Here is a 26,716-nt window from a genome sequence, read left to right on the forward strand (position 1 = left end):
CTCATAAAAGTGCAATGTTGTATGGCATTTGATTAAACTCCCTTCTGCGCAGTAAAAAAAAATTCTAAACTTATTAACTTTTTAGGCAACGACTTTTTGAAGCGTGCCGTGGATCAGCGGGGATATTGCTTTATAAATAAGAAAGCAGTGTGACATTTACGCGGCATTTGGGATGCCCGCTAGGCGTTGATGAGAAACCGAGGTACAGGAAGTGAAATCCTATAAATTGAAGGGTTCTCGCATCTCGCCGCCAAAGGATCTTTGCTCGCCGCTGAGTTTTGCGCGATCACAACACTGCTGCGAGTGACACCATGCTGAACGAACGCTCCGGCGAGACACGGACTACCGGGACCAACAAGAAACCACCGACATACAGGATGAAGAGCAGCTCGCCAAAGCACATTTTCCTGGTTGCCTGCTGTCTGTGCACTTTACCCTTAAGTTCAGGTGCGTCGCTTTTAAAGTTATAATTAAATGTTTAGGGTGCGCAGTCAAACGTCGCAGTCTGTTTTATTTTAAATTCCAAATTGTTCTTAAAACGCAAATATTCCACGACAAAAAAAAAAGTCAAACTTTACTTTGTCTTGGTTGCACAACGATTTCAGGTATAACAGAATAAACAGGCACTCCACTCTTTCACCCACACTATTTTTTTGTTGAGATTGAAGTGTTAATGTATAACTTTCCTAATTACTCACATTTGATTTGTGACATTTCTGTGTGGCAGGATCGCATGAGCCCCTGTACTGTAATTTGTTCATAGTAATACAGCTTTCATGGCTAAATTCGGAATGTTATTAAAGTTTGGACACGCTAGAGTATTCGTAGCGCTGGGAAGACGGACCTAAGCTGATCGTTGTACCACACAAGACGTTAATGCTTGATATTGAAAGTCCCATCCGTACTCAGATCCAATCCCATGTGCAAATATTTTGGGACTTTAATTCGGAAAACTGTTTAAATATAAAAATTCGTTGAGGCGATAATTGTAGATGTTATGTCAGATAGAAACGAGCTTGGAATGGATTGGCAAGCAGAAGGATGCGAGGTTTTGCCATCAATCCAAAGTACATTATATCCGTGTTTAAACGATTAGGGTTTCACTTTTTAAGGGTTGTGCCGTCTGCTTTATAGATCTGACCCGTCAAATTGCGGGAGGTTATGAGAACGTGACCAAACCTCTGGGCGAGTGTAATATTTCCTGGATTCATAGAGTTGTGCAGCACCAGCCGCTACACAACTCGTCCGTGCCGTCCCGTCCAGTCCCAGATGCCTATCTATGCTCGTCCAATTTTCCTCCGTTTGGCCCATTCTTTCGAAATGATCCTACACATGTGCTGGAAAAATGTATTTTAAACACGACTATTGTGGCTGATTCCACTGCCTCCTCTGCCAGCTGGTCCCATAAACCTGCCACCCGTGTGGAAAACCCTGTTTCCCTCAGGTTCCCTTTAAACCTTTTTCCTTATTACAGTAGTCTAAGATAAGTGCTACTCATTTTAAAGCTATGATAGTTGTCATAAACTATATTCATAACTTATTATAACAGCTTTGCATTAAATGTAATACCAAACTATGCAAATACTGGGTATATGCTTCCATCAGAATTGCTTATAATTAGTTATTGATGAAAGTGCCTCTGAAGGCATTGAAGGTCTGAAGAAGGGTCTCACTATTATGCATCAATCATGGGACCAGTGTGATGAACCATTATTCACCAAATATACCAAATATACATTGTACCATCTTGTGTACAAACAAATACATTAGATGTGGGTAAGTGGATTGTTGTGGTGGAGTTTCCAGGTTCTGAAGAGTTTCTCAATCATTTGTTCCACTCAGTAGTTTTTCAAGGAGTTATTTTGTGTGAAATTATTATGACATAGGAAGATATAATAAATGAGCAAATTTTTCTCACTTTAATAATCAATTTGGAAATGATTTTAAACAAATGTTCCCACTTTTTCACTGAAATTATCATGACATTCTGTTGTTGAAGCTATTGGGTGCATGCATCTTGTTGGAAACAAATCAGGAATGCTCATGCCCTGAAGGCATTAATGATGTGGCCTTTTTAAAGGTTTCATTGCTAATCGTGAATGTGTAGGTGACTTCCTCAATGGAAATGTACCCATTTAATACCATTGCAGTTTAAGGATGCTAGAATTTATATAATTTTCCCAATGTAACCAATTTAGTGTCAAATTTTCCTAGTAATAAAACTCTCTTCGGAGATAGTAGTGTTGGGTTCAAGACCTAATCAGGATTTTACCACTTTAATGAAGATCTACATTGTTAGTGAAGTGCATGCCTGTTAGATAGAACATAGAACACTACAGACCCTTCGGCCACAGTGTCCATGCCGAACATGATGCCAAGTTAACCTCATCTTCTTGCTTGCACATAATCTAAGTGTCTCCATTCATACATATCCATGTGCCTATCTGAAAGTCTCTAAAATGCCACTATTGTATCTAAGAAATCTGTGATTTCAAAGTTACTTGTTCAGAAATATCCACATTTATTTAGTTACTTAAACTATCCAACTGCTCTGCTGGGCTTTGAACTCTCATCTCTGCATCCATACTTTTTAATGCTATTGTGTAACCACTATGCCACTGTCCCTAAAGATTCGTGCAATACCAACATCTTGCACCCCAAACATTCTAAATACATGTATGAAGTCCATGTTTCCTGCAATGTTCATTGTCAACGGACTTCCATATAACCATATAACCATATAACAATTACAGCACGGAAACAGGCCATCTCGGCCCTTCTAGGGGAAAAGGCCCATTGGGGAAAAAAACTGGGTTCCACTGAAGTCTGACATTCTGAATCTCCTGAAGATAAAGAAAACTATTTTAAATAACCCACCATACAAAATGGCCCAAATAAAATAGGTACACAAGGAAGTCACTAAGTAGTTTCAAGTAGGTGATTCTTAATTATCATTGTTGCTTATGTAAAATGGAATAGGGATAGTCCCGTCGCTCCCAGTAACTTTCAACAATCGTTTCTCTCTTGCCCAGATCTGAGGTGAGGTCTTCAATTGGAAACGTTAACTCTGTTTCTTTATCCACATATGCTGCCTGCCCTGCAGAATATTTCCAGTATTTTCTATTTTTGATTCGCTAGAACCGTGGCTGATCCTGTACCTCAAATCCATTTTGAAACCTGATCCCCAAATCATTAGATTTTTTAAATATCCAAAATCCTATTGGTCTCGCCCTAGAATATAGTCTCACTTCTTCACCATATTTTCCCCAAAGGTTCCCAGCCTCATTTACCTGGAACCTGTCGATGTTTATTGCAGTTTCAAATTGAATTAATTGAAATATACAGCACAGAAATAGGCCCTTTGACCCAATGAATCCACACTGACCATTGATTACATTATCTATGATATCTCACTGGATATCATAGTGTGGTATCTATGATATCTCACTTTTGCATCCACTCCCTACACATTAGGGGCAACTTAAAGAGGCCAATTAACCTACAAACGCGCACATCTGTGGGATTAAACCAAACCACCTGGAAGAAATCTAGGTGGTCGCAGGGAGAATATGTAAACTCCACAGGGACAGCACCTGAGGTTAGGATCTAACCTGCGATTCCTCATGCTGTGAGGCAGTGGCTCTATATACAATACAATTACAATACAATTCAATTTATTGTCATTTGGACCCCTTGAGGTCCAAATGAAATGACGTTTCTGCAGCCATACATTACAAACAAATAGACCCAAGACACAACATAATTTACATAAACATCCATCACATTGCTGTGATGGAAGGCCAAAAAAAACTTATCTCTCCACTGCACTCTCCCCCCCGATGTCAGAGTCAAAGTCAAAGCCCCCGGCTGGCGATGGCGATTGTCCCGCGGCCATTAAAGCCACGCCGGGTGATGCAAGGTCGCACACCGGGTTCTTGGTGTTAGAGCCCCCGGCGTGCGCTCGCAGAGTCCCGCAGGCATTCCAAGCCGCGCGGGGCGGTGATGTAGGCCCCGCTCCAGGAGCTCTTCAACCCCGCAACTCGGGCGGGAGAAGTCGCCGTTGCAGGAGCCCTGAAAAGGGCTACCAGAGAGCTATGCCGCCTGAATGAAAGCTTTTGGTTATTTATGAGGTATCTTTGACTTCTAATAATTTCTTTAATGATGGTTACTCACTAGCATCCACGTTTCCATATATTGTTGTATTTTAATGTTAAATGCACATTCTTTAGTGATTTGCATCTGTCATTCTTATTTCTCCTGCTGACAGGATCCCCACATCATTACTTTCAAGATTATTCTGACGAATGGGACAATAACAGTGCAGAGGTAATATTGATGACTTAAGTTATTGTTTAGTGGATGTTAGATTTGATATTGCCTCACTTCACCAATAAATTACACTCTCCAGGGCTGTGCAATGTAATTTAAATGTACTTGTGGTTTTGGTTTCTCCTCTGCAGAATTTGGCTTTGTGTCTCACTCACTTGAGAGCACTTCAGATACAGCCTCAGGTAAAATAACAATCTTAACTTTATCTCTTGAAGACATAGATGAGAAGTTAATTATTTTGTTTAATCGATGAGCTGTTTGTTAGTGAATTCTTCCAGGCAGATATTGCAGTACAATAAGGACATTTTGTTTCTCATCATTAATCTCTCACTTTCTCTCAGGCGGCCCCTTGTTTTATAGATACCCTGTTTCCTCTCCTTTTCTGTGCGTTCTGAGATGGCTGACAAAGCCACTGTAGGTTCCACAAACATTTCCAATAAGGGAAGGTTTGCTTGATAGGGTAGGTGTGCAGTAGTTTGAAAAGTGATGTGTCATTTCCTTCATTTATGCTGAGCTTGTGGGCGCACTCAAAGAAGGGTTTTGAGATTTCAATGCTATTCTAAATACAATAATGGGTAGGAATCTCAGGAGATGGTTCAGTTTCAGACTCTTTTCAACAATGCGTTCAGAATGACCTTTAATTATTCCCTCTATTCTCTGGTATTCTTACCTTGATGTAGGTCAGAACAGCTAACTTAGGATTCTGGTATTGAGAATGTAAAGAATGCGGTCTGTCTACTGGAGGTGATCGATTGAAATTAGGGGCTCAAACTTGATATATTAGCCTGAGAGAAGACCCAGACGCTGGTTCAGTCTTCCTATGAATGGATTTGGAGGATTTTGCGGCGATGGGATTAGTAGTATCTCTCCAGAGCATTGAGATGCTCTAAGTCTGTAGTCCATGGTTCAAAGGCTGAGCTTTGTTCTAGGCTTGAGGTCCTGAACTTTAAATACTATTTTACTCACTCGGCCAAGGCTGCACAAGACTGACAACAATTTTTCTTTTTCTTTGACAACACCATGTTCAAAACGTCTTCTGATGCTTACGCCTTTTACCGCATCTATCATAATGGCCACTTGGGCATACTCTTGACTTGTGCTTCGTAGGTGGTAGAAAGTCTTTGGGGAAGTCAGGAAGTTAGTGGCACACTGCTGGACACATTATATCTTACCTTCTCTTGTGGCCAATGGTTTAATGTGAATGGTCCTTTGAGTTCCTCGTCAATGGTCAGTCGGCAGGATGTGGGGTCTTTGGTGATGGTAAACTCAAGGGCTGGTGATCGGACACTCTCCTGTTGGAGAAGGTGTTTGCCTGGCTCTTGTGTTACTCAAATGTTACCTGCCTCTATTCAACCCAAACCTGGTTGTTGTCTAGCTCTTGCTGCATATGGGCATTGATTACTTCATATTCTGAGGAGTTACAAATCAAGAAAACTGAATGTACTACATCTCCACTTGTGGCATTATAATGTAAGGAAGGTAAAGTGCCTTAAGATACTTGAACCACAGATAACTAGTCTGAGGATCACCTGTAGAGATGTCCTGTGGCTGGGACGATGGACCTCTGACAACTGTGCGAGGTATGACACCAGCCACTGCAGTGTTTTCCCTTTGATGTCCAGTTTTTACCAGGGCAGCCAACACGGTCAAATTCGGTCTCGATCTCGCAAACAACCACAATGGAATTCAGACTGAAAAAAGACCCTGACCCGAAATGTCACCGATCCATGTTCTCCAGGGATGCTGCCTGACCTGCTGAGTTACTCCAGCACTTTGTGTTCTTTTGTGTATTAATCAGCATCTTTTTCTTATGTAAACCAGCATCTGTAGTTCATTGTTTAGACAATGGAATTGCCTTTTGTTGTATGTTTGCATCAAGCCTGTAATGAGGCTTGGTACTAAATTGTCATAAAAATGTAAGGTTATTGGCAAGAACAAGATGATAGCACTAACATCTACCAGCAATTAACTTGTGGACCTATGAGGTCTCTCTTGTTGGGGACGGTACAATTTCATCACAATTTTTAATTAAGCAGTAACTCATTGGAATGTCACTTAAAAGTGACATAATGTCACTTAGAAATAGCTAGGTGCTGACAAAATTCAAAATGGTTTGTTGATCAGTGACACTTGAAGTGTATAGTTTGGACAGAGCAAAGAAAGCTTTTCTCTTATTCTGATGCTGTTGCTGGATCCTCCACATATTAACAATTATTTCCATGAATGTGCAGCACCAAAGGATGACAAAAAGTGCTGCAGTAACTCAACGGGTCAGGCAGCATCCTTGTAGAACATCGATAAGAGATGCTTCGGGTTGCGATATTTCGGCTGAGAGTCCCAACATGAAAAGTTACCTACCCATGTTCTTCAGCAATGCTGCCTGACCCACTGAGTTACTCCAGCACTTTTTTTGTAAACCAGCATCTGCAGTTCCTTGTTTCGTCATCACTAAAAGTACTAGGTCTCGGCTATTAGATATATCTCCTTTGATCAGCAAGAGCTTGTATCTTGAGAAGGAAGGAGAAGGAAAGGATATTTAATTGATCTGTTTTATCCTGAAATCAAAGATGATTTGTTATAAATGGCAGTGATGCACCACATGAGATATCCAAATTGACAGCATTTGAGGTAAAAGAGATGAGAGCCCACAAAACCAAGATGTCATTGGAACAGTAAAATTTCCATAATGAGTTTGTTAATTGGGAATGTTTATTTCCATTTTCAGATGACTAAATTTGTTATGGACTTTTGCAATGCCATCCGACAAAATGTGCCTAGAACTGGGGTGAGTATTTAGCATTAATCCCCCTGAAATAATTTAAATCATTTTTTTTCTTACTAGTTTTCATTAAATATAAAAGTCACATAAATGTTACTGTTAATTATTTACTTACTCAACATTACATTGTTTTATTCTCTAGAGTGATGATAATGAGGCCATGTATAAAAGAGTAAGTATACTTTCTTATTTAAAGATTAAAATAATGAAAATTGTATGTATTGCTGAATATTATTAAAATCTTGTTTTTCTTTGATGCAGTTTTTATTTCATTACTCCAAAACACAAAGTCCACATCTGAAAAACACGGTAACTATTTTCAGTTAAAATGAAACAATTGCAGTATTTAAATATGTCTTATTATGAATATTATCCCGGTAAAACGCTTCCTCTGGCAGCTTATACATAGCACCCTCTGTGTAAAAAAAGTTGCCCTTAAAGTTCCTATGAAATGTTTTCCCTCTCATCTTAAACTTATGTCCTCTAGTTCTTGATTCCCTAACACTGGGGCGGGGGAGCTGTGGGGATTCTATCTAGGCCCCTCATGATTTTTACATTTTATACATTTACAAGATATTTGGATAGGCATATGGGCAAGAAAGATTGAGAGGTATATGGCAAGCAGGTGTGGCTGGTGTAGACGAGGTAACTTGGATGGCATGGGCAAGTTGAGGTGAAGGGCCGTTTTCTGTGCTGGACAAATCTATGACTCTATAAGATCACTCCTCAGTCTGCTATGTCCCAAGAAATAAATTCCTAGCCGGCCAAACCTCTCCATATTTATTCAGTGCCTTGAGGCTTCTTCTGGAAGGTATTAAATGATTTTACTTTCCAGTGCAAGTTTATAATCGGTATTAAAGAACTGTATTCTAAATCCTTAAGAAACAAATTAGCTTAAAGAGGTTTATATATATTTTCCCCAGTATCTGTAAGTTAAAATATTTAAATACAAGAGTGGAGTTTAGATTTAAGTAAGAGTTGGATTTCAATAAAATATTTTAGAGAATCTATTGTTGGGATAATTATGTCCAGAGATTTATTGTCTGATCAAAATAGTCCTAACATTAGTACTGGTATTTGTACCATAGTAATAGTACTGATACTATTTTGTATGTTAATCTATTGATATTTTCTGTTTTTTTTCTTTTTGGATGTAGCTATCTGCCGTGCATCCCTTACTGCACCTTGCACCAAAACTTTCGGAAAGAAGAATGGATAGAACTCTTTATTCAGTATGCATTTTTTCCTTCCTTACTTTGTAAACTTCATTTTACATGCCTTGACTTTGTTTGCCCAAATCTGCAGTATATAAATTTTGTCGCATGGCTTTTTAATAACAACATAATCATTAACTTTGCAACAAAGCTATGTTGTATTAATCATGAATGAGATCAGTCTGATTTGACAATGGAGTAGGAGCACATTTTTCAGTGATGTTCAAAATCAGGATAGTGATTGAATGTGAATAATCTCAATTTTGACGTTAAATTACAAATGGGAGAGTGCTTATGAAATCAAATATAAAATAAGAAAATGCAGTGCAAATCAAACCAACTATAAAATGTTGTATTCTTGAACTACAAAAGATATGCAGAATAGTCTGAAGAAGTGTCCTGATCCAAAATGTCATTCATCCATTCCCTTCATAGATTGAGTTATTTCCTGTTTTATTTACATTCTTCATAGACCTTGACTGGTTTTCATGTCCCTAAAATTTACAAATGCTTCCTTTTTACGTTGGACCCAAATTTACAATTTCTCCTCATCCAAAATTCTGTTCCCTAATCTTACCGTCCGTCCATTCTATTTACATAGGCATACAGGCCCTTTGGCCTAACTTGTCCATGCTGACCAAAACACCCCACTTAAGCAAGTCCCATTTGCCTGCGTTTGGTGCATATCCCTCTCAAAACGTTCCTATCCTTGGTGTCCTGTCCAGGTGTCCTTTAAATGCTTTTACATTACTGCCTCAACTACCCCCTCAGCCAGCTTGTGCCAGATACTAACCACCCTCTGAGTGAAAAAGTAGCCCTCAGGTTTGTATTAAATCTTATCCCTGTCACCATAAACATATGGCCTCAAGCTTTTGATTCCCCCACCCTGCGTAAAAGACTGTGAATTCACCCAATCTACTCCCCTTGTGATTTTATGCACCTCTCAAAGCCAACAGCCTCCGGCGCTCCAAGGAATAACATCCTTAGCCAGCCCACCCTCGTTCTATAGCTCAGCTGCTCATGTCCTTGCAACATCCTCGTAAATCAACCTGTAATACCACTTTCAGGGGACTATGTACCTGTACTCCTAGAACCCTCAGCTCTACAGCACATCCCAGGGTCCTACCATTCACTCTAAAACCCTTTCCTGATTTGACCTCCTAAAATGCAACATCTCACACTTATCTGCATTAAACTCCATTTGCCATTTCACAGCCCACTTGCCCTGTTGATCAAGAGCCTTTTTTGATAGCCATCTTCCCTCTCTCCGATACTACCTGCCTTAGTGTTATCTGCAAACTTACTAATCATGCCTTGTACATTTTCAACCAAATTAATATAAATCACAAGCAGCAATGGACCCAGCACCGAACCCTGAGGCACACCCCTCCTGACCCTTCCACTATTACATGGTGTAATGGTGGAAGGGGGAACTGTACAAAAGGGACGGATTGCTTAACAGGTGGGGGACCAGCATTCTGGCAGGCAGGTTTGCCACTGCTACACAGGTGGTTTTAAACTGAATAAGGGGGGTGGGGTGTCGAATGGGATAGTTGAGGATGGAGTTAAAGGGAAAGGGTTTCTTAAATGTGTGAGCGTAGAGACAGAGGGGTGTAAAATGAGGGTCGAAGCAATAGGTAGCAAGGTGAAATGTGGCAGGCAGACAAATCCAGGGCAAAAATCAAAAAGGGCCACTTTTCAACATAATAGTATAAGGGGTAAGAGTGTTGTAAAAACAAGCCTGAAGGCTTTGTGTCTCAATGCAAGGAGCATTCGTAATAAGGTGGATGAGTTGAATGTGCAGATAGCTATTAATGACTATGATATAGTTGGGATCACGGAGACATGGCTCCAGGGTGACCATGGCTGGGAGCTGAACATCCAGGGATATTCAATATTCAGGTGGGATAGACAGAAAGGGAAAGGAGGTGGGGTAGCGTTGCTGGTTAGAGAGCAGATTAACGCAATAGAAAGGAAGGACATTAGCTTGGAGGATGTGGAATCGATATGGGTAGAGCTGCGAAACACTAAGGGGCAGAAAACTCTAGTGGGAGTTGTGTACAGGCCACCTAACAGTAGTAGGGGAGTTGGGGAAGGCATCAAACAGGAAATTAGAAATGCGTGCAACAAAGGTAAAACAGTTATAATGGGTGACTTCAATCTACATATAGATTGGGTGAATCAAATTGGCAAGGGTGCTGAAGAAGAGGATTTCTTGGAATGTATGCGGGATAGTTTTCTAAACCAACATGTAGAGAACCAACGAGAGAGCAGGCTATTCTAGATTGGGTATTGAGTAATGAGGAAGGGTTAGTTAGCAGTCTTGTTGTGCGTGGCCCCTTGGGCAAGAGTGACCATAATATGGTTGAGTTCTTCATTAGGATGGAGAGTGACATTGTTAAGTCAGAAACAAGGGTCCTGAACGTAAAGAAAGGTAACTTTGAGGGTATGAGACGTGAATTGGCCAAGATAAACTGGCAATTGATTCTTAATGGGTTGACGGTGGATATGCAATGGAAGGCATTTAAAGACTGCATGGATGAACTACAACAATTGTTCATCCCAGTTTGGCAAAAAAATAAATCAGGGAAGGTAGTTCTGAAGGTAGTGGGGAAGGAAATTCAGAGTCCAGCAGAGGAGGACAAAGGGCTTAATTAGGAAAGGGAAAATAGATTTTGAAAGAAAACTGGCAGGGAACATAAAAACTGACTGCAAAAGCTTTTATAGATATGTGAAGAGAAAAAGATTAGTTAAAACGAATGCAGGTCCCTTGCAGTCAGAAACAGGTTAATTGATCATGGGGAACAAGGACATGGCAGACCAATTGAATAACTACTTTGGTTCTGTCTTCACTAAGGAAGACATAAATAATCTGCCGGAAATAGCAGGGGACCGGGGGTCAAATGAGATGGAGGAACTGAGTGAAATCCAGGTTAGCCGGGAAGTGGTGTTAGGTAAATTGAATGGATTAAAGGCCGATAAATCCCCAGGGCCAGATAGGCTGCATCCCAGAGTACTTAAGGAAGTAGCCCCAGAAATAGTGGAAGCATTAGTGATAATTTTTCAAAACGCTTTAGATTCTGGAGTAGTTCCTGAGGATTGGAGGGTAGCTAATGTAACCCCACTTTTTAAAAAGGGAGGGAGAGAGAAAACGGGGAATTACAGACCAGTTAGTCTAACGTCGGTAGTGGGGAAACTGCTAGAATCAGTTATTAAAGATGGGATAGCAGCACATTTGGAAAGTGGTGAAATCATTGGACAAAGTCAGCATGGATTTATGAAAGGTAAATCATGTCTGACGAATCTTATAGAATTTTTCGAGGATGTAACTAGTAGAGTGGATAAGGGAGAACCAGTGGATGTGTTATATCTGGACTTTCAGAAGGCTTTCGACAAGGTCCCACATAAGAGATTAGTATACAAACATAAAGCACACGGTATTGGGGGTTCAGTATTGATGTGGATAGAGAACTGGCTGGCAGACAGTAAACCGGTCCTTTTCACAATGGCAGGCAGTGACTAGTGGGGTACCGCAAGGCTCAGTGCTGGGACCCCAGCTATTTACAATATATATTAATGATTTGGACGAGGGAATTGAATGCAACATCTCCAAGTTTGCGGATGACACGAAGCTGGGGGGTAGTGTTAGCTGTGAGGAGGATGCTAGGAGGCTGCAAGGTGACTTGGATAGGCTGGGTGAGTGGGCAAATGCATGGCAGATGCAGTATAATGTGGATAAATGTCACGTTATCCACTTTGGTGGCAAAAACAGGAAAGTAGACTATTATCTGAATGGTGGCCGATTAGGAAAGGGGGAGATGCAACGAGACCTGGGTGTCATGGTACACCAGTCATTGAAAGTAGGCATGCAGGTGCAGCAGGCAGTGAAGAAAGCGAATGGTATGTTAGCTTTCATAGCAAAAGGATTTGAGTATAGGAGCAGGGAGGTTCTACTGCAGTTGTACAGGGTCTTGGTGAGACCACACCTGGAGTATTGCGTACAGTTTTGTTCTCCTAATCTGAGGAAAGACATTCTTGCCATAGAGGGAGTACAGAGAAGGTTCACCAGACTGATTCCTGGGATGTCAGGACTTTCATATGAAGAAAGACTGGATAGACTCGGTTTGTACTCGCTAGAATTTAGAAGATTGAGGGGGGATCTTATAGAAACTTACAAAATTCTTAAGGGGTTGGACAGGCTAGATGCAGGAAGATTGTTTCCGATGTTGGGGAAGTCCAGAACAAGGGGTCACAGTTTAAGGATAAGGGGGAAATATTTTAGGACCGAGATGAGGAAAACATTTTTCACACAGAGAGTGGTGAATCTCTGGAATTCTCTGCCACAGAAGGTAGTTGAGGCCAGTTCGTTGGCTATATTTAAGAGGGAGTTAGATGTGGCCCTTGTGGCTAAAGGGATCAGGGGGTATGGAGAGAAAGCAGGTACAGGATACTGAGTTGGATGATCAGCCATGATCATATTGAATGGCGGTGCAGGCTCGAAGGGCCGAATGGCCTACTCCTGCACCTATTTTCTATGTTTCTATGTTTCTACCCTCTGCTTCCTTTCATGAAGCCAATTCTGTATCCAATTAGCTAACTCTCCCTGGATCCCCTGCGATCTAACCTTCCAGAGCAGCCCACCTTATCAAAAGCCTTGCTTATCCATATGGACAATGTCTATGGCGTTGCCTTCATCAATGTTGTTGGTTATTTCTTCAAAAAGCTCAATCAAATGCGTAAGACGTGATCTTCCACGTGCAAAACCATGCTGACTAAATCTAATCAGTCCCTGTCTATCTGTATTGTTCAAAAGGGAACTGCAGATGCTGGAATATCGAAGGTACACAAAATTGCTGGGGAAACTCAGCGGGTGCAGCAGCATCTATGGAGCGAAGGAAATAGGCGACGTTTCGGGCCGAAACCCTTCTTCAGGGGTTCTTCAGGTCTGAAGAAGGGTTTCGGCCCGAAACGTTGCCAATTTCCTTCGCTCCATAGATGCTGCTGCACCCGCTGAGTTTCCCCAGCAATTTTGTGTACCCTGTCTATCTGTATTCTGGTCCTGAACTCTGATTAGTTGGTCTTTAAACAACCCCCACATGTTTGATGTGTATTTATCAAATAAAAGCAGCTTTCAATTTACCCTCTCTAGCTCCTGCCTAATAATGTTATAATTAGTCCTCCCCCAATTTAGTACTTTCCCACAAAGTCCACACTTATTCTGATTCCTAATTATCTTCAAACTTAATGAGTTGTGATCACTGTTGCCAAAATGCTCTTCAATTGAAATACGAGTCACCTGGCCAGGGTCGTTTCCCAATACAAGGTGCTATACGTTCTCTCTTCTAGTTGTACTATTCTCATACTCTTTCAAGAAACCCTCTTGGATGCACCTAACAAATTCTACCTGTTTCTCTATATCCTGCTTGCTGTTGGGAAGCCCATGGTATAATTCCATTAGAGTGATTGCACCTTTCTTATTTTTAAATTCTACTTGTATTGACTCATTGGATGAACCCTCCAGTATGTCCTCTTTAAGTGCAGCTGTGATATTCTCCTTGATTAATAATACAACTCCTCTACCTCTTTTACCTCCATCTTTATCACATCTGAAACATCAAAATCCTGGAACATTGAGCTACCAGTTCTGTTCTTCTCACAACCACGGCTCTGTAATGTTCACAACATTCATAGTTCCATAACTTTGAGTCTGAAGAGGGGTTTTGACCTATTCCTTTTCTCCAGAGATGCTGCCTGACCAACATTTTGTGTCTATCATAGTTCCATACAATGCTCCAGGCTCTAAGCTGATCTGTTTTCCCCATAATTGCAGACAAAGAACCTCTCAGATGCTAATAAAAAGAATCTTTACCAACAAGATCTTATTCCCTCAGCTTTGACGATATTTAAAAAACAAATTTTAATTTACCTGTCCACCCCTCGCATCTCTCTCTCTTTCTCTCTTGTATATCCTCTGTCCCTCTTTATTTTGTACAATGTATATTATTTGTCACTGAAATAATTATTCCAACCAGCATTTGCAAGTTCAGACTCCATTTATGTATACTGTATGTTTTGTGCGTCATCCATGTGCTTGTGATGTTGCTGCAAGCAAGATTTTCATTGTACTTGTACCTTGCCATACTTGTGCATATGACAAGAAACTTGACAGGACATGACTAGGGTAATTGTATCTCAGCAAAAATCGGTGAATCAAGATTTGGACGGAGGTGTTAAATCTCAAACCTAGCTCCAGCTCATCATTTCTCGCCCGCTCACAAACAGAATTAAAATGGGGTAGGGAAAAGATGGCCAAGCAATTTTCAGGGGATAATTTAGTAATTTAATTATTTTTATGTTTCTGCTTTGTGAATTGTGATTGTAGATTTATATTGGGGATACTTGTTGGCCAGGAGGAACAGGAGTGTGCCATATACACCGCAGACCAATGGCCATTCCTACTCCCTACTGACCTCCAACCAAGTTACACTATTGCCCAGATTCTCACAAAGGTTCAAAAAAGAATAGTCTCAATGCCCTGGGGCAAGAAGCCTTTCCCAATGTACCAGTTGGAGTTCCAGTCCCTGAGCTGTATCCTTCTCCCAATAGATAGCCAAGCCAGTTAATCAAACTGACTTTTTGATTGTTATTCTGCTTGTTAGTAAATGCATACTGTGCTTTTAAACTCCAGCGTTAATAATGAGTAACAATTATCAGCAGCTGAGATATAAATCTATTTAACAGAAGTTAAGACACACTGGTCTGCCAAATGATAGGTGAATAAATCAAACTAAACCTGCTGCTTTTTAAGTTGTAATTAGACCAAGTGCTCCGCCAACACACCCCTTCCCTACCCGTAGCCCCCACGGGAGGCGTGGTCCTCCAACTCAAGCCGTTCCCGAACGTAAGATTCCAGCACTCCCTTTGCCTCCCTCAGCAGTGCTCTTTAAAAAAAATTCCAATTGCACTTGCCCTGCGTGTTGCAATAGCAATTCGCCTTCCCCCTGCTAGTCGAGCCATTGTGACGCCATCAGTTGAAGCTGGTCGGTTTGAAATTCAAGTTATTTTGATTTTTTTAAACCTATCATCAGTAATAAGTCGAGAAATAAAGCATAAAATGTTCAGCAAAAGTGATCTCTGCCTCGAGGGGAAAAATGTGAATCGGAATATTTAAACATTTTGTGAAAGTTGGCATTTTTAAGCCTTTAATCACGAATAACGTGTCAAATATAGGATGAAATCTTCATTGAGGCTGGTCTCTGCTAGCTGAGCCATTGCGACGTCATCAGTTTTAATTTCAATGACTTTTGACTTTCTAAGACTTTTAACCAGTAATGAGTCAAGAATAAGTCGAGAAATAAAGCATTAAATGTTCAGATAAGATGATCGCAGCCTTGACGGGAATAATGTCAATCGGAATATGTAAAAATGTCATCGTTACCGCGTAGTGTTTTTGCGAAGATGTAAAGACAACCACATCTACACACACATATACACATGTACAAGATCAGACTTTTACTAAGTATATGATGATGGGAACTAAACTTGTGCTCTAAATATGGACTAGTTTGAATTATCTTATGAATTTCTTTTTCACATTGCTATTTATCTTTAACAATGATATTGTCTCTGAAATATGAGATGTGCCTTATAACAGAAGTCTGCCTTTTAAGTTTGATGTAATCCGAATGTTCACTTGAATAATTTCCTTTAAATTAAGTTTTACATTACATTTAGTTGTTGGATATTCTGCAACCTGTTCAATATCTTGTCATTTAAGAAAGTAATTACTGCCGACTGCACATTTCATCTAATCAATTATTTAACCATTTCATGGACCTAGAATACACAAATTTATTATTCACTACCCTTGCATATTAGTTCCAGCTCATTGCCTGTGTTATCTACAACTCGAATACATGATTCTATCTCAGTTTGGTTTTCATTCCCTGCTGTCGCATTATGTAAAGAAGTCTTAGCTGCTGTTTTCCCATTCTTCTCATTAAACATATAAAAGCCTTGCCATATTTCAACACTCTCTTTGCACAGGTGTATACAGTATTTGGTGCAATTAATTCAAATCCTGTCAACTTATCTCCCTTGTGCTCATGATCCAATATTAACTCTTCCAAAGCAATGCCTCAAATTCAATGTTCAAATTCAAACCCTCCATTACATTTTGTTCTCTGATTTCTATAACTTCCTCTAATTCTATAATTTTTGTCAACTCTGCACTTCTCCAATTTTAACGCCTTCTCCATCAGAGATGTTGCTTGCATTACAGTTTCACATTAATGTCTAACTTTAACAGGTTCTAACTTTATCTCTCTCTCTGGCTCACATGTTTCTCTGTTTCCAAAACACCCTGGTTCTCTTTCACCCTGACTCGCCAACAGTCTGGGCATCTCTACGACTATTTCTTGCTCTGAGACTTTCTCTCTGCTTTTTTCCACTTCCATATTCTTTGGAAGGAACTGTTTCTGAAATCTGGCCTCTCCTGCAACAATGATTTTCTTTACTGCACAGATTCACGGTCACAGCTGCTTTTTGGGCTAGTCTAAAACCTGTCCTAAAACCTGTTATCATATTTTGTCTGTGAACCTACTATAACAAGTCTTCAGAGTTTTTAACTTTTACTTGATTACAAACAAATGCAAATAGTTTTAACTGATAGTTTACTATTATTGGGGGGAATGAGCAGCCATTTTATAAGAAGCTACAGACAATGAGAAAAACATTTTCTTTATTTTGTGGCGATTAATAATGGGTACATGTTGGCTAACAATTCCAGGGATAATATTCAGGGCATCTTTAACATCCTGCACCAATAGAATAGGGCCTCTATTTAAAGTCGGAAATTCATCCAGAGGGATTTTTCTCCAGTCCCTTGCCAAATAAGTTGCATGCAATCTGTTGGTCTTCCTGTTCAGCCCTATGTTATCACGTTGGGATGGTTAACCCTTCTTCAGACAATGAAGGATGTACTTTCAGATTGACCAGGAAGAGCTAAGTGTACTCTTGAGATCCTAGGTCCAACCTAAGTCCAATCTAGTCTCTTCATCTTCTATTTAGCATTTACATAATAAACTCAACCGTGTATTGAATTTATGATGGACATTATTCCAGCCAGCTTTAGAGAGGGGGAGATTTAAACAGTGTAAACAACGCCTATCTTTTAAAAGATCACCAGGACTTTGCCTCATTCACAACTTGGAGGACTCACTGTGGTGGATGTTAATTTGTGTTTATTGTTGTTTATTATCAGACTGCAGGCACGAAATTTCGTTCAGACCGTAAGGTCTGAATGAAAATAAAGGAAATTCTTCTTCTTCATTCTTCTTCTGGATATTGTCCATTTAGACTCCCTCACACTCATCACGATGGGAGATAATCAATGCTAGTCTATTTCTATCCACTCTTTTTCTCGTATCTTTAAAAACCACGCACAGCAGCTTCATTCTTACTGACATTTTGTGCATACACCATTGCATCTCCACTTTTATTTCTTAATGTTATGCCATAATATTCATTATTACAAAATGTGCCTTTACATAGCCTTATCCATTGCAGGTATTTTGTTTAATGAATTATGAACAAGAATATGGAAAGAAGAGGTATTGGGATATATTCTGGAAAGGAGGGAAAATTCATATAAGCAGAATTTGGCCATTTGGCCCATCAAGTATATGCCACCATTCAAACATGGCAGATCTATCTTTCCCTCTCAAACCCATACGCCTGCCTTTTCCAATTACATTTGACACCCCTACTAATCAAGATGTTACTATCAATCTCTGCTTTAAAAATACCCAGACTTGGCCTCCACAGCTGTCTGTGGCAACGGATTCCACAGATTCACCACCCTCTGGCTAAACAAAATTCCTCCTCATCTCCTTTTATTCTGAGGCTGTGCCTTCTGGTCCAAGAACCCCCCACTAATAGAAACATCCTCTCCATGTCTGAAGAAGGGTTTCGGCCCGAAACGTCGCCTATTTCCTTCGCTCCATAGATGCTGCTGCACCCGCTGAGTTTCCCCAGCAATTTTGTGTACCTTCGATATTCCAGCATCTGCAGTTCCCTTTTGAACACATCCTCTCCATGTTCACTTTACCTAGTCCTTTCATTATGCTGTAAGTTTCAATGAGATCTCCCCTCAATCTTTCAAACTCCAGTGAATACAAACCCAGGGTCGTCAAAAGCTCATCATATGTTAACCGGGATCATTCTGTGAAATCTCCTCTTGATCCTCTCGATGGCAGCACACCCCTCCTCAAATATGAGGCACAAAACTGCTCATAATACTCCAAATGCAGTCTGACCAGTGCTCTATAAAGCCTCAGTATTACATCCCTACTGAGGAAAGCTATAAATAAGATGACTATGTTAAACTGCCACATCCAAAACAATTCAAAGGTTCTTTATTTGTCACATACACCAATTGGTGTAGTGAAATGCGTATTGCCATTGCAGCACATTAAAAAGAATACAACATAACAATAATAAAGAAATTTAAACCTAAAAACATCCCCCCACAATGGTTCCCATTATGAGGGAAGGCACAAAGTCCAGTCCCCATCCCCATGTCCACCCATAGTCGGGCCTATTGAGGCAACATTTCACAACATTTATTGGTGAAAATAAAATGTCTTGCCTTCCAGGAACAACAACTTGCACAAACATAATTCAGCAAAAAGGTAGCTCCATGTTTTTTTTTAATGATATAATGTTTGTTTCTATTGGATAAAGAAAATTCCTGAATGTAACATGACTTTGAATAAACGCCCCGGAAAAAACATTCCTTCCTTTTAGAGTATATTAACTTTGTCACTAATTTTGGAGTAGTTAAAAGATAAAGTATTGCAATTAATATCCTGATGTTATTTTTAATTACCCTTGTTTCTTCTATAATTTTGTCACATATTTTGCTCATGCATTTATTGTTGATTCTAGCCTCATAATGGAAGAAATCCTGATGTATACTCACGATAAATGAAACATCTCAAATGTACGTATAGTACAGCTTTTAAATTTCAAAATATAGTCCAAATGTAATAAATAAACATGTTTATATAGGAAGGCTACATGGAATGATGGAATGATTGATGTGAGAATTAGTTCCAAAGTTCTGAGATCCTGAAATAGAATGAATTAGACTTGACTAGTTCATAGTCTTGTAAATGTAACCACAAATCCATAAATTTATATTATGGGTAAAACTCAAGTCCAATTTCTACCAAATCTTCAGATATATTTTCATAATGGCGAAAATGCCTACTAAGTTGCACTGAGGTCCACTGAAAATAGTTTAATGCTTAAGGTCTTTGATAGGATGATCTGAGGATATACAACATATTAAATGTGCCTGCATTGTTATGAGTACATTACTTTTCTACGATATATGTTGCTTAATGATTTTTTTTTTAAATTAATCATTTAGGAAGAAATGACTGGTTTCCAGCTGCAATCAATCTCCATTTTGAAAAGCACCTGATAATTATCAACTGCAGATGACACACCATAACTTTGGTTACATTACTTTAAATCATAGTGTTGTAAAATGTATCGGAAAACTAGTGATGTGCTTTCTACTGTGAAAAATAAATATTTCCTACAGCGTTTGCTATTATTTAATAGTGACGTTTGCATAAAATTCATGCCACTGAATTGGTCAGGTTATTTTGCTGGTTTTTCATACTGTTCACTTAGCATAACCACCTATCTGGCAGGCGTGTAAATAACTATCATTCATATTCAGTTTTACACCTAGAATGTCTGGAATTGTCTAATGTCTAATCATGCCATGCCAGTGTATCTATATTGGTGACACTGCATTAATTATGATATCTATGTGACTTCTTGTACATTATATGATGCAATTTTCCTATAGATTAGAGTTCCAAACCTAAGGACACAAGACCAAATTTACTAATTGATAGATTAACCTATTGATGTGGATCTTTGAATCCACACGGTAGAAAAGGCCTCTGCGTGATTTCTCCCTGCTTTGTGGAGAGTGCATTTTGTGGAGTGAGTGAGTGTGTATTAATTGGAGGTTGAGAGCAGAGGACCATGGAAAGGGAAATGGTTGTCCAGCAGATATCCCAAAGAGGTTTGAAGTTCAGGATGTGCGTCCTGAAGTTCAGGATGGGCAAAGGAAAAATGCTGATCGGGTAAGTAAAATGATTGGAAGGTTGGGATTATATCAGGTGGAATAGGGCGGCACCGTGGTGCAGTGGTAGAGTTGCTGCTTTACAGTTCCAGAGAGCTGGGTTCAATCATGATACGGGTTCTATCTGTACAGCGATTGTACGTTCTCCCTGTGACCGCATGAGTTTTCTCCAGTTACCTCCCACACTCCAAAGATGTACAGGTTTGTAGGTTAATTGACTTCGGTAAAATTGTAAAAATTGTTCCTAGTGTGTAGAATAGTGTTAGTGTATATGATAAACGCTGGCTGGGGCGGATTTGGTGGGCCGAAGGGCTTGTGTCTGCGCTGTATCTCTTTAAAATTACTTTAAAATTATGATTGTTAGTTTGGACCGATGATGGGAGAGGTCTAAGGTCACAGTCAATAGTGATAAAGAGTAATCTGTAATGATGAAAACAGACAATTCATGAATGAACACCTCATATTATAGGTGGCACAGATCAAGCGAATGAAATCAGGCTTTAACCAGGCTTCAGGGCTGGCGCAGCTGGTAGAGCTGCTGCCTCAGTGCCAGAGAACCTGGGTTTGATTCTGACCTCAGGTGCTGTCTGAGTTGAGTTTGCACATTCTCCCTGTGACCACATGGGTTTCCTCCAGGTGCTCTGATTTCCTTCCACATCCCAAAGACATGCAGGTTTGTAGACTAATTGGCCTCTGTGTGTCCTACTGTGTTGGTAGTGGACAAGAAAGTTGGAGAACATAGAACTATTGTGAATGGTGATCAATGGTCAGTGTGGGCCGAAGGGTCTGTTTCCATGCTGTTTCTCCAAATTAAATCAAACTGTCCACTATGATCTGATATAATGTTCATGCAAGCCTCATAATCTTATATAAAATGAATGATGTGTGCTATTTGACAGCACTACACATATCAAAGAGCCTCCATGTGCTTGCATGTCACATCAGGTAAGCTTATTGTTATGAACAAGTATGGTGAAATACAGATACAGTGTAAATATTGCTTGTAGCAGTATCAAAGACACACAGACAACACACCAAGACACAAATTTTATTTGAATTACACAAATTCTACAAGACAGTAAGAAGAAAAAAGACTGCATAAAAACAACAGTACAAAACACAATTAGAAAACAAGGCGATGGGGGTGCAAGAGGTGATCCATAAGGTCCTCAGAGAGGTGGCTCTAGAAATAGTGGACGCATTGGTGATCATTTTTCAATGTTCAATAGATTCAGGATCAGTTCCTGTGGATTGGAGGATAGCTAATGTTATCCCATTTTTCAAGAAAGGAGCGAAAGAGAAAACTGGGAATTACAGACCAGTTAGCTAGACTTCGGTGGTGGGAAAGATGCTGGAGTCAATTATTAAAGAGGTAATAATGGGGCATTTGAATAGCAGTAAAAGGATTAGTCCAAGTCAACATGGGTTTATGAAAGGGAAATCATGCTTGACTAATCTTCTGGAATTTTTTGAGGATGTGACAAGTAAAATGGATGAAGGGGTGCCAGTGGATGTAGTGTATCTAGACCTTCAGAAAGCCTTTGATAAGGTCCCGCATGGGAGACTGGTGACTAAAATTAGAGCACATGTTATTGGGGGTAGGGTGTTGACATGGATAGAAAATTGGTTGGCAGACCGGAAGCAAAGAATAGGAGTGAACGGGTCTTTTTCAGAATGGCAGGCAGTGGCGAGTGGAGTGCCGCAAGGCTCGGTGTTGGGGCCGCAACTATTTACCATATATATTAATGATTTGGAAGTGGGAATTAGGAGCAACACTAGCAACTTTGCGGATGACACAAAGCTGGGTGGCAGTGAGAACTGTGAAGAGGATGTTAGGAGGTTGCAGGGTAACCTGGACAGGTTGAGTGAGTGGGCAGATGCGTGGCAGATGCAGTATAACATAGATAAATGTGAGGTTATCCACTTTGGCGGCAAAAACAAGGGGGCAGATTATTATCTCAATGGGGTTAGGTTAGGTAAGGGGGAGGTACAGCGAGACCTGGGTGTCCTTGTACACCGGTCACTGAAAGTTGGCGTGCAGGTACAGCAGGCAGTGAAGAAAGCTAATGGAATGTTGGCCTTCTTAACAAGAGGATTTCAGTATAGGAGTAAAGAGGTTCTTCTGCAGTTGTATAGGGCTCTGGTGAGACCACATCTGGAGTATTGTGTACAGTTTTGGTCTCCTAATTTGAGGAAGAACATCCTTGTGATTGAAGCAGTGCAGCGTAGGTTCACGAGATTGATCCCTGGGATGGCGGGACTGTCATATGAGGAAAGATTGAAAAGACTAGGCTTGTATTCACTGGAGTTTAGAAAGATGAGGTGGGATCTTATAGAAACATATAAAATTATAAAACGACTGGACAAGCTAGATGCAGGAAAAATGTTCCCAATGTTGGGTGAGTCCAGAACCAGGGGCCACAGTCTTAGAATAAAGGGGAGGTCATTTAAGACGGAGGTGAGAAAAAACTTTTTCACCCAGAGAGTTGTGAATTTGTGGAATTCCCTGCCACAGAGGGCAGTGGAGGCCAAGTCACCGGATGGATTTAAGAGAGAGTTAGATAGAGCTCTAGGGGCTAGTGGAGTTAAGGGATATGGGGAGAAGGCAGGCACGGGTTATTGATAGGGGATGATCAGCCATGATCACAATGAATGGAGGTGCTGGCTCGAAGGGCTGAATGACCTCCTCCTGCACCTATTGTCTATGTTTCTATGTTTCTATGTAAGGTGGGAATAGTGTTGTGCATACGTGTTGTAGGTATATAACTGTTCCTGAATCTGGTGGTCTGAGAGTTCAAGCTCTATGCGAAGGTAGAAGCAAGAAGAGGGCCCAGCCCGGATTGTGGGGATCATTGATGATAGATAGCAACTCCTTGCAACAGCACCTCATGTAGATGCTTTTGATGGTGGGGAGGGCAGTGCTTCTGATGGGCTGTGCTGAGACCACTGTTCTCTACACCCTCTTGCATTCTTATGCATTGGAATTGCTGTAACAGGTTATGACGCACCCTGTCAGGATTCTTCTCACTGTTCATCTGTAGAAGATTGTTGGAGCAATTACTGGACCTATTTATACGTCTATGAATGTAGAGCAACAGGCACCCTATTGCATGATTACATCTATCAGCTAGGCCCAGGGCAGATCATCTGAGATGTTCATGCCTGGGAATTTGAAGCTCCCAACTGTCCCTATTGCTAATAAACCAATGAAAGTTAGCAACTTCCCCTTTGAGTCAATAATTTGTTCCTTGGTTTTGTTGGCATTAAGTGAGAAGTTGTTATTGTGACACTACTGAACCAGGTGTCTCACTCCTGTTCACTGACTCATCACCTGTAATTCGGCCTCCTACCGTGGTGTCATTGATGAATTTATAGATGGCATTGGAACTGTGCTTGCTCAATCCAACAGATGCTGCTTGATTGGGTGAATCTTTGTTTAATAATCCGACATCTGCAGATTTTTTTGTTTTCCAGACCCTCCTTACTCTTGTACTCCAATCCTATTTCAATAAAGATTATATCATTTGCTTTTCTAATTTTCTGTAACAGTAACAGGCACAGCACAAAACCCTGAAGCACACCATTAGTCACAGGTCTTCAGTCCGAGAAGCAACCGTCCACCATCACACTCTGCTTTCTTCAATGAAGCCAATTTTCTATCCATTCAGCTATCTCTCCTTGGATCCCATGCGGTCTATCCTTCCAGAGCAGCCTACCATGTTGAACCTTCTTGAATGCTTTGCTGAAGTCCATACATACAACATCTACAGCGCTACCTCATCAACCTTTGTGGTCACATCTTCAAAAAATTCAATCAGATTTGTGAGACACAAACTCCCATGTACAAACCCATGCTGACTATCCCTAATCAGCCGTCGTCCTGCCAAATGCCTGTATGAATGAATTAATACATTATTGTCACATGTGACAAGTCACAGTGATATTCTTTGTTTTGCACACCCAAGATATGCAGAGTAGCCACATAAAGGGTGCCAACAAAGTATATCCTATCCCTCAGAATATTCTCCAGTAACTTTCCAACTACAGATGTTAAGGTCACGGGCCTACAGTTCCCAGCGTTTTCCCTACAACCCTTCTTGAATAGAGGCACAACATTTGTCACCCTCCAGTCTTCTGCCACCTCTCCTGTATTTAATGACGACTCGTAAATTTCAATTGGTTTCAATTTCCTTTCTGGATTCCTAGTGTATATATGATCATACCCGAGTGATTTGTCTACCTTCAAACACGATAGGATCTTCAGCACCTCTTCGACCGTAATACTGACTGCTCTCAAGACACTTCCATTGACTTCCCCAAGTTCCTCCGTCCTCCTGTCTTTCTCGGTAAAAACAGGAGAAATACTAATTGAGGAACTTGCTCATCTCCTGTAGCTCCACACAAAGTTGACCGCTTTGATTCCTCAGAGGTCCCACTATCTCTCTGGTTAACCTTTTTCCCTTTATGCATTGATAAAATTTCTTGGGATTGTCCTTAATCTTTTCTGATAGAGCTATCCTGGCCTCTTTTTGCCCTTCTGATTTCTTTTTTTAGTTTACTCCTTTGCTCCTGAAACTCTTCCAGGGAATCACTTGATCCCAGCTGCCTATACCTTTCCCATGCGTCCTTCTTATCCTTGACCAATGCCTCAATTTCCCTCGTCATCCAAGCATGTTCTGCAAATCTCAGTGTAGACAGTTCCATGCTTTTCCAGGACACATCAGTCTTGCTGCTAACATGGATAAAGGGCAGAGCCGGTAGTGCTGCTGCCTCATAGTTTCAGTCATCCATGTACAATCCTGTGTTCAGGTGCTGTCAATGAGTACTGTGCACCTTCTGCCAGTAACTGTGGGTGCTTCCCACAGCTACGCTGACTTTCTCCCACATCCCAAAGATATGCAGGTCGTCAAGTTATTGGCTGCTAGGAATGGATGGTAGGATAATTGGGGAGAGTTAATAGAGATGTGAGAAAATGTAATGTAATTCTCTCACATGATTGGGCTGCAGTGACAGATGACATGAGCTTGATGGGCTGAACAGCTTCATTCTGTGTCAAAAGATGTAGCAAAAAAGTTGATCTGTAAAGGCAGTCCAGTTACAGCACTTGATATCAAGGAAACACAGAGCATAAAAAAGGTCACATAATTCAGAACCAGGATACAAATGAAAGGGTGAATTTGAATTGTCAATAACTATACACTAGTTGATATCACCCAATTGTAGAGAACAATTCTTAGTTCAGTTTAGACATACAGCACGGAAACAGGCCCTTTTGCTCACCGAGTCCATTTACTAGCACTATCCTACACACTAGGGCCAATTTACAATCTTTACCATTAACCTACAATCCTGTCTATCTTTGGAATGTGGGAAGAAACCGGAGCAACTGGGGAAACCCCATGCGGTCACGTGGAGAACGTACAAACTCGGTACAGACAGCACCCGTAGTCAGGATCGAACATGGGTCTCTGGCGCTGTAAGGCAGCAACTCTACCGTATTTATAAGATTACAAATGATAATTTATTTCAAATACTATTTTTAAGTCAGATTTTTACATGGCAACTCAGTGTGATCTATTGTCTTACACGTTTATACTTAGTATGATTATGCCTAACGTATATTGTCACTGAGCTGTATGCAAACAAAAAAAATCTTAGGTACATGTGACGATAAAGTACCATTGAAATGTACGGTCTAATGCTGGAATATGTGTTTTATGTACACTGCAAGTGAATGTATAGAATATTACGATGTACACTTCCAACTAATTGAAATTATTGATTGCTTCAAATCCGTGAGGATCAGCCACTTGTGTTCAAAAGGGAACTGCAGTTGCTGGAATATCGAAGGTACACAAAATTGCTGGGGAAACTCAGCGGGTGCAGCAGCATCTATGGAGCGAAAGAAACAGTCTGAAGAAGGGTTTCGGCCCGAAACGTCGCCTATTTCCTTCGCTCCATAGATGCTGCTGCACCCGCTGAGTTTCCCCAGCAATTTTGTGTACCTAGGATCAGCCACTTACTCCCTCCCCTTCTGCAACTCTTGGACAGAGAGGAAGCAATGGGCGCGGCAGCAAATCAACCACTCGTTCAGTTATTTCCTCATTAGGAAATGTTGTCGCCAAAGATCTTCGCTATAAGATCTTTGGTTGTCACTGCCATCCCATGTAAGGGAGCGTCAGAAACCGGAAATTAGCGCAACCTATAAAGAAATCCCCAGTACCAGCA

General features: G+C 40.6%; 1 protein-coding gene across 1 annotated transcript; it reads left to right on the forward strand.

The window, feature by feature from the left end:
* Positions 1-289: 289 nt before the first annotated feature.
* Positions 290-20,037, forward strand: nms (neuromedin S). Its single transcript, XM_033022121.1, has 9 exons — positions 290-447; positions 4,268-4,326; positions 4,461-4,511; positions 7,055-7,114; positions 7,251-7,280; positions 7,370-7,417; positions 8,266-8,340; positions 19,270-19,324; positions 19,757-20,037. The coding sequence occupies exons 1-8, from the start codon at positions 312-314 to the stop codon at positions 19,306-19,308; spliced, it is 498 nt and encodes a 165-aa protein (XP_032878012.1). The 5' UTR covers positions 290-311; the 3' UTR covers positions 19,309-19,324; positions 19,757-20,037.
* Positions 20,038-26,716: the final 6,679 nt, after the last annotated feature.

The sequence above is a fragment of the Amblyraja radiata genome, chromosome 6, assembly GCF_010909765.2.
Source record: "Amblyraja radiata isolate CabotCenter1 chromosome 6, sAmbRad1.1.pri, whole genome shotgun sequence".
NCBI classification, from domain to species: Eukaryota; Metazoa; Chordata; class Chondrichthyes; order Rajiformes; family Rajidae; genus Amblyraja; species Amblyraja radiata.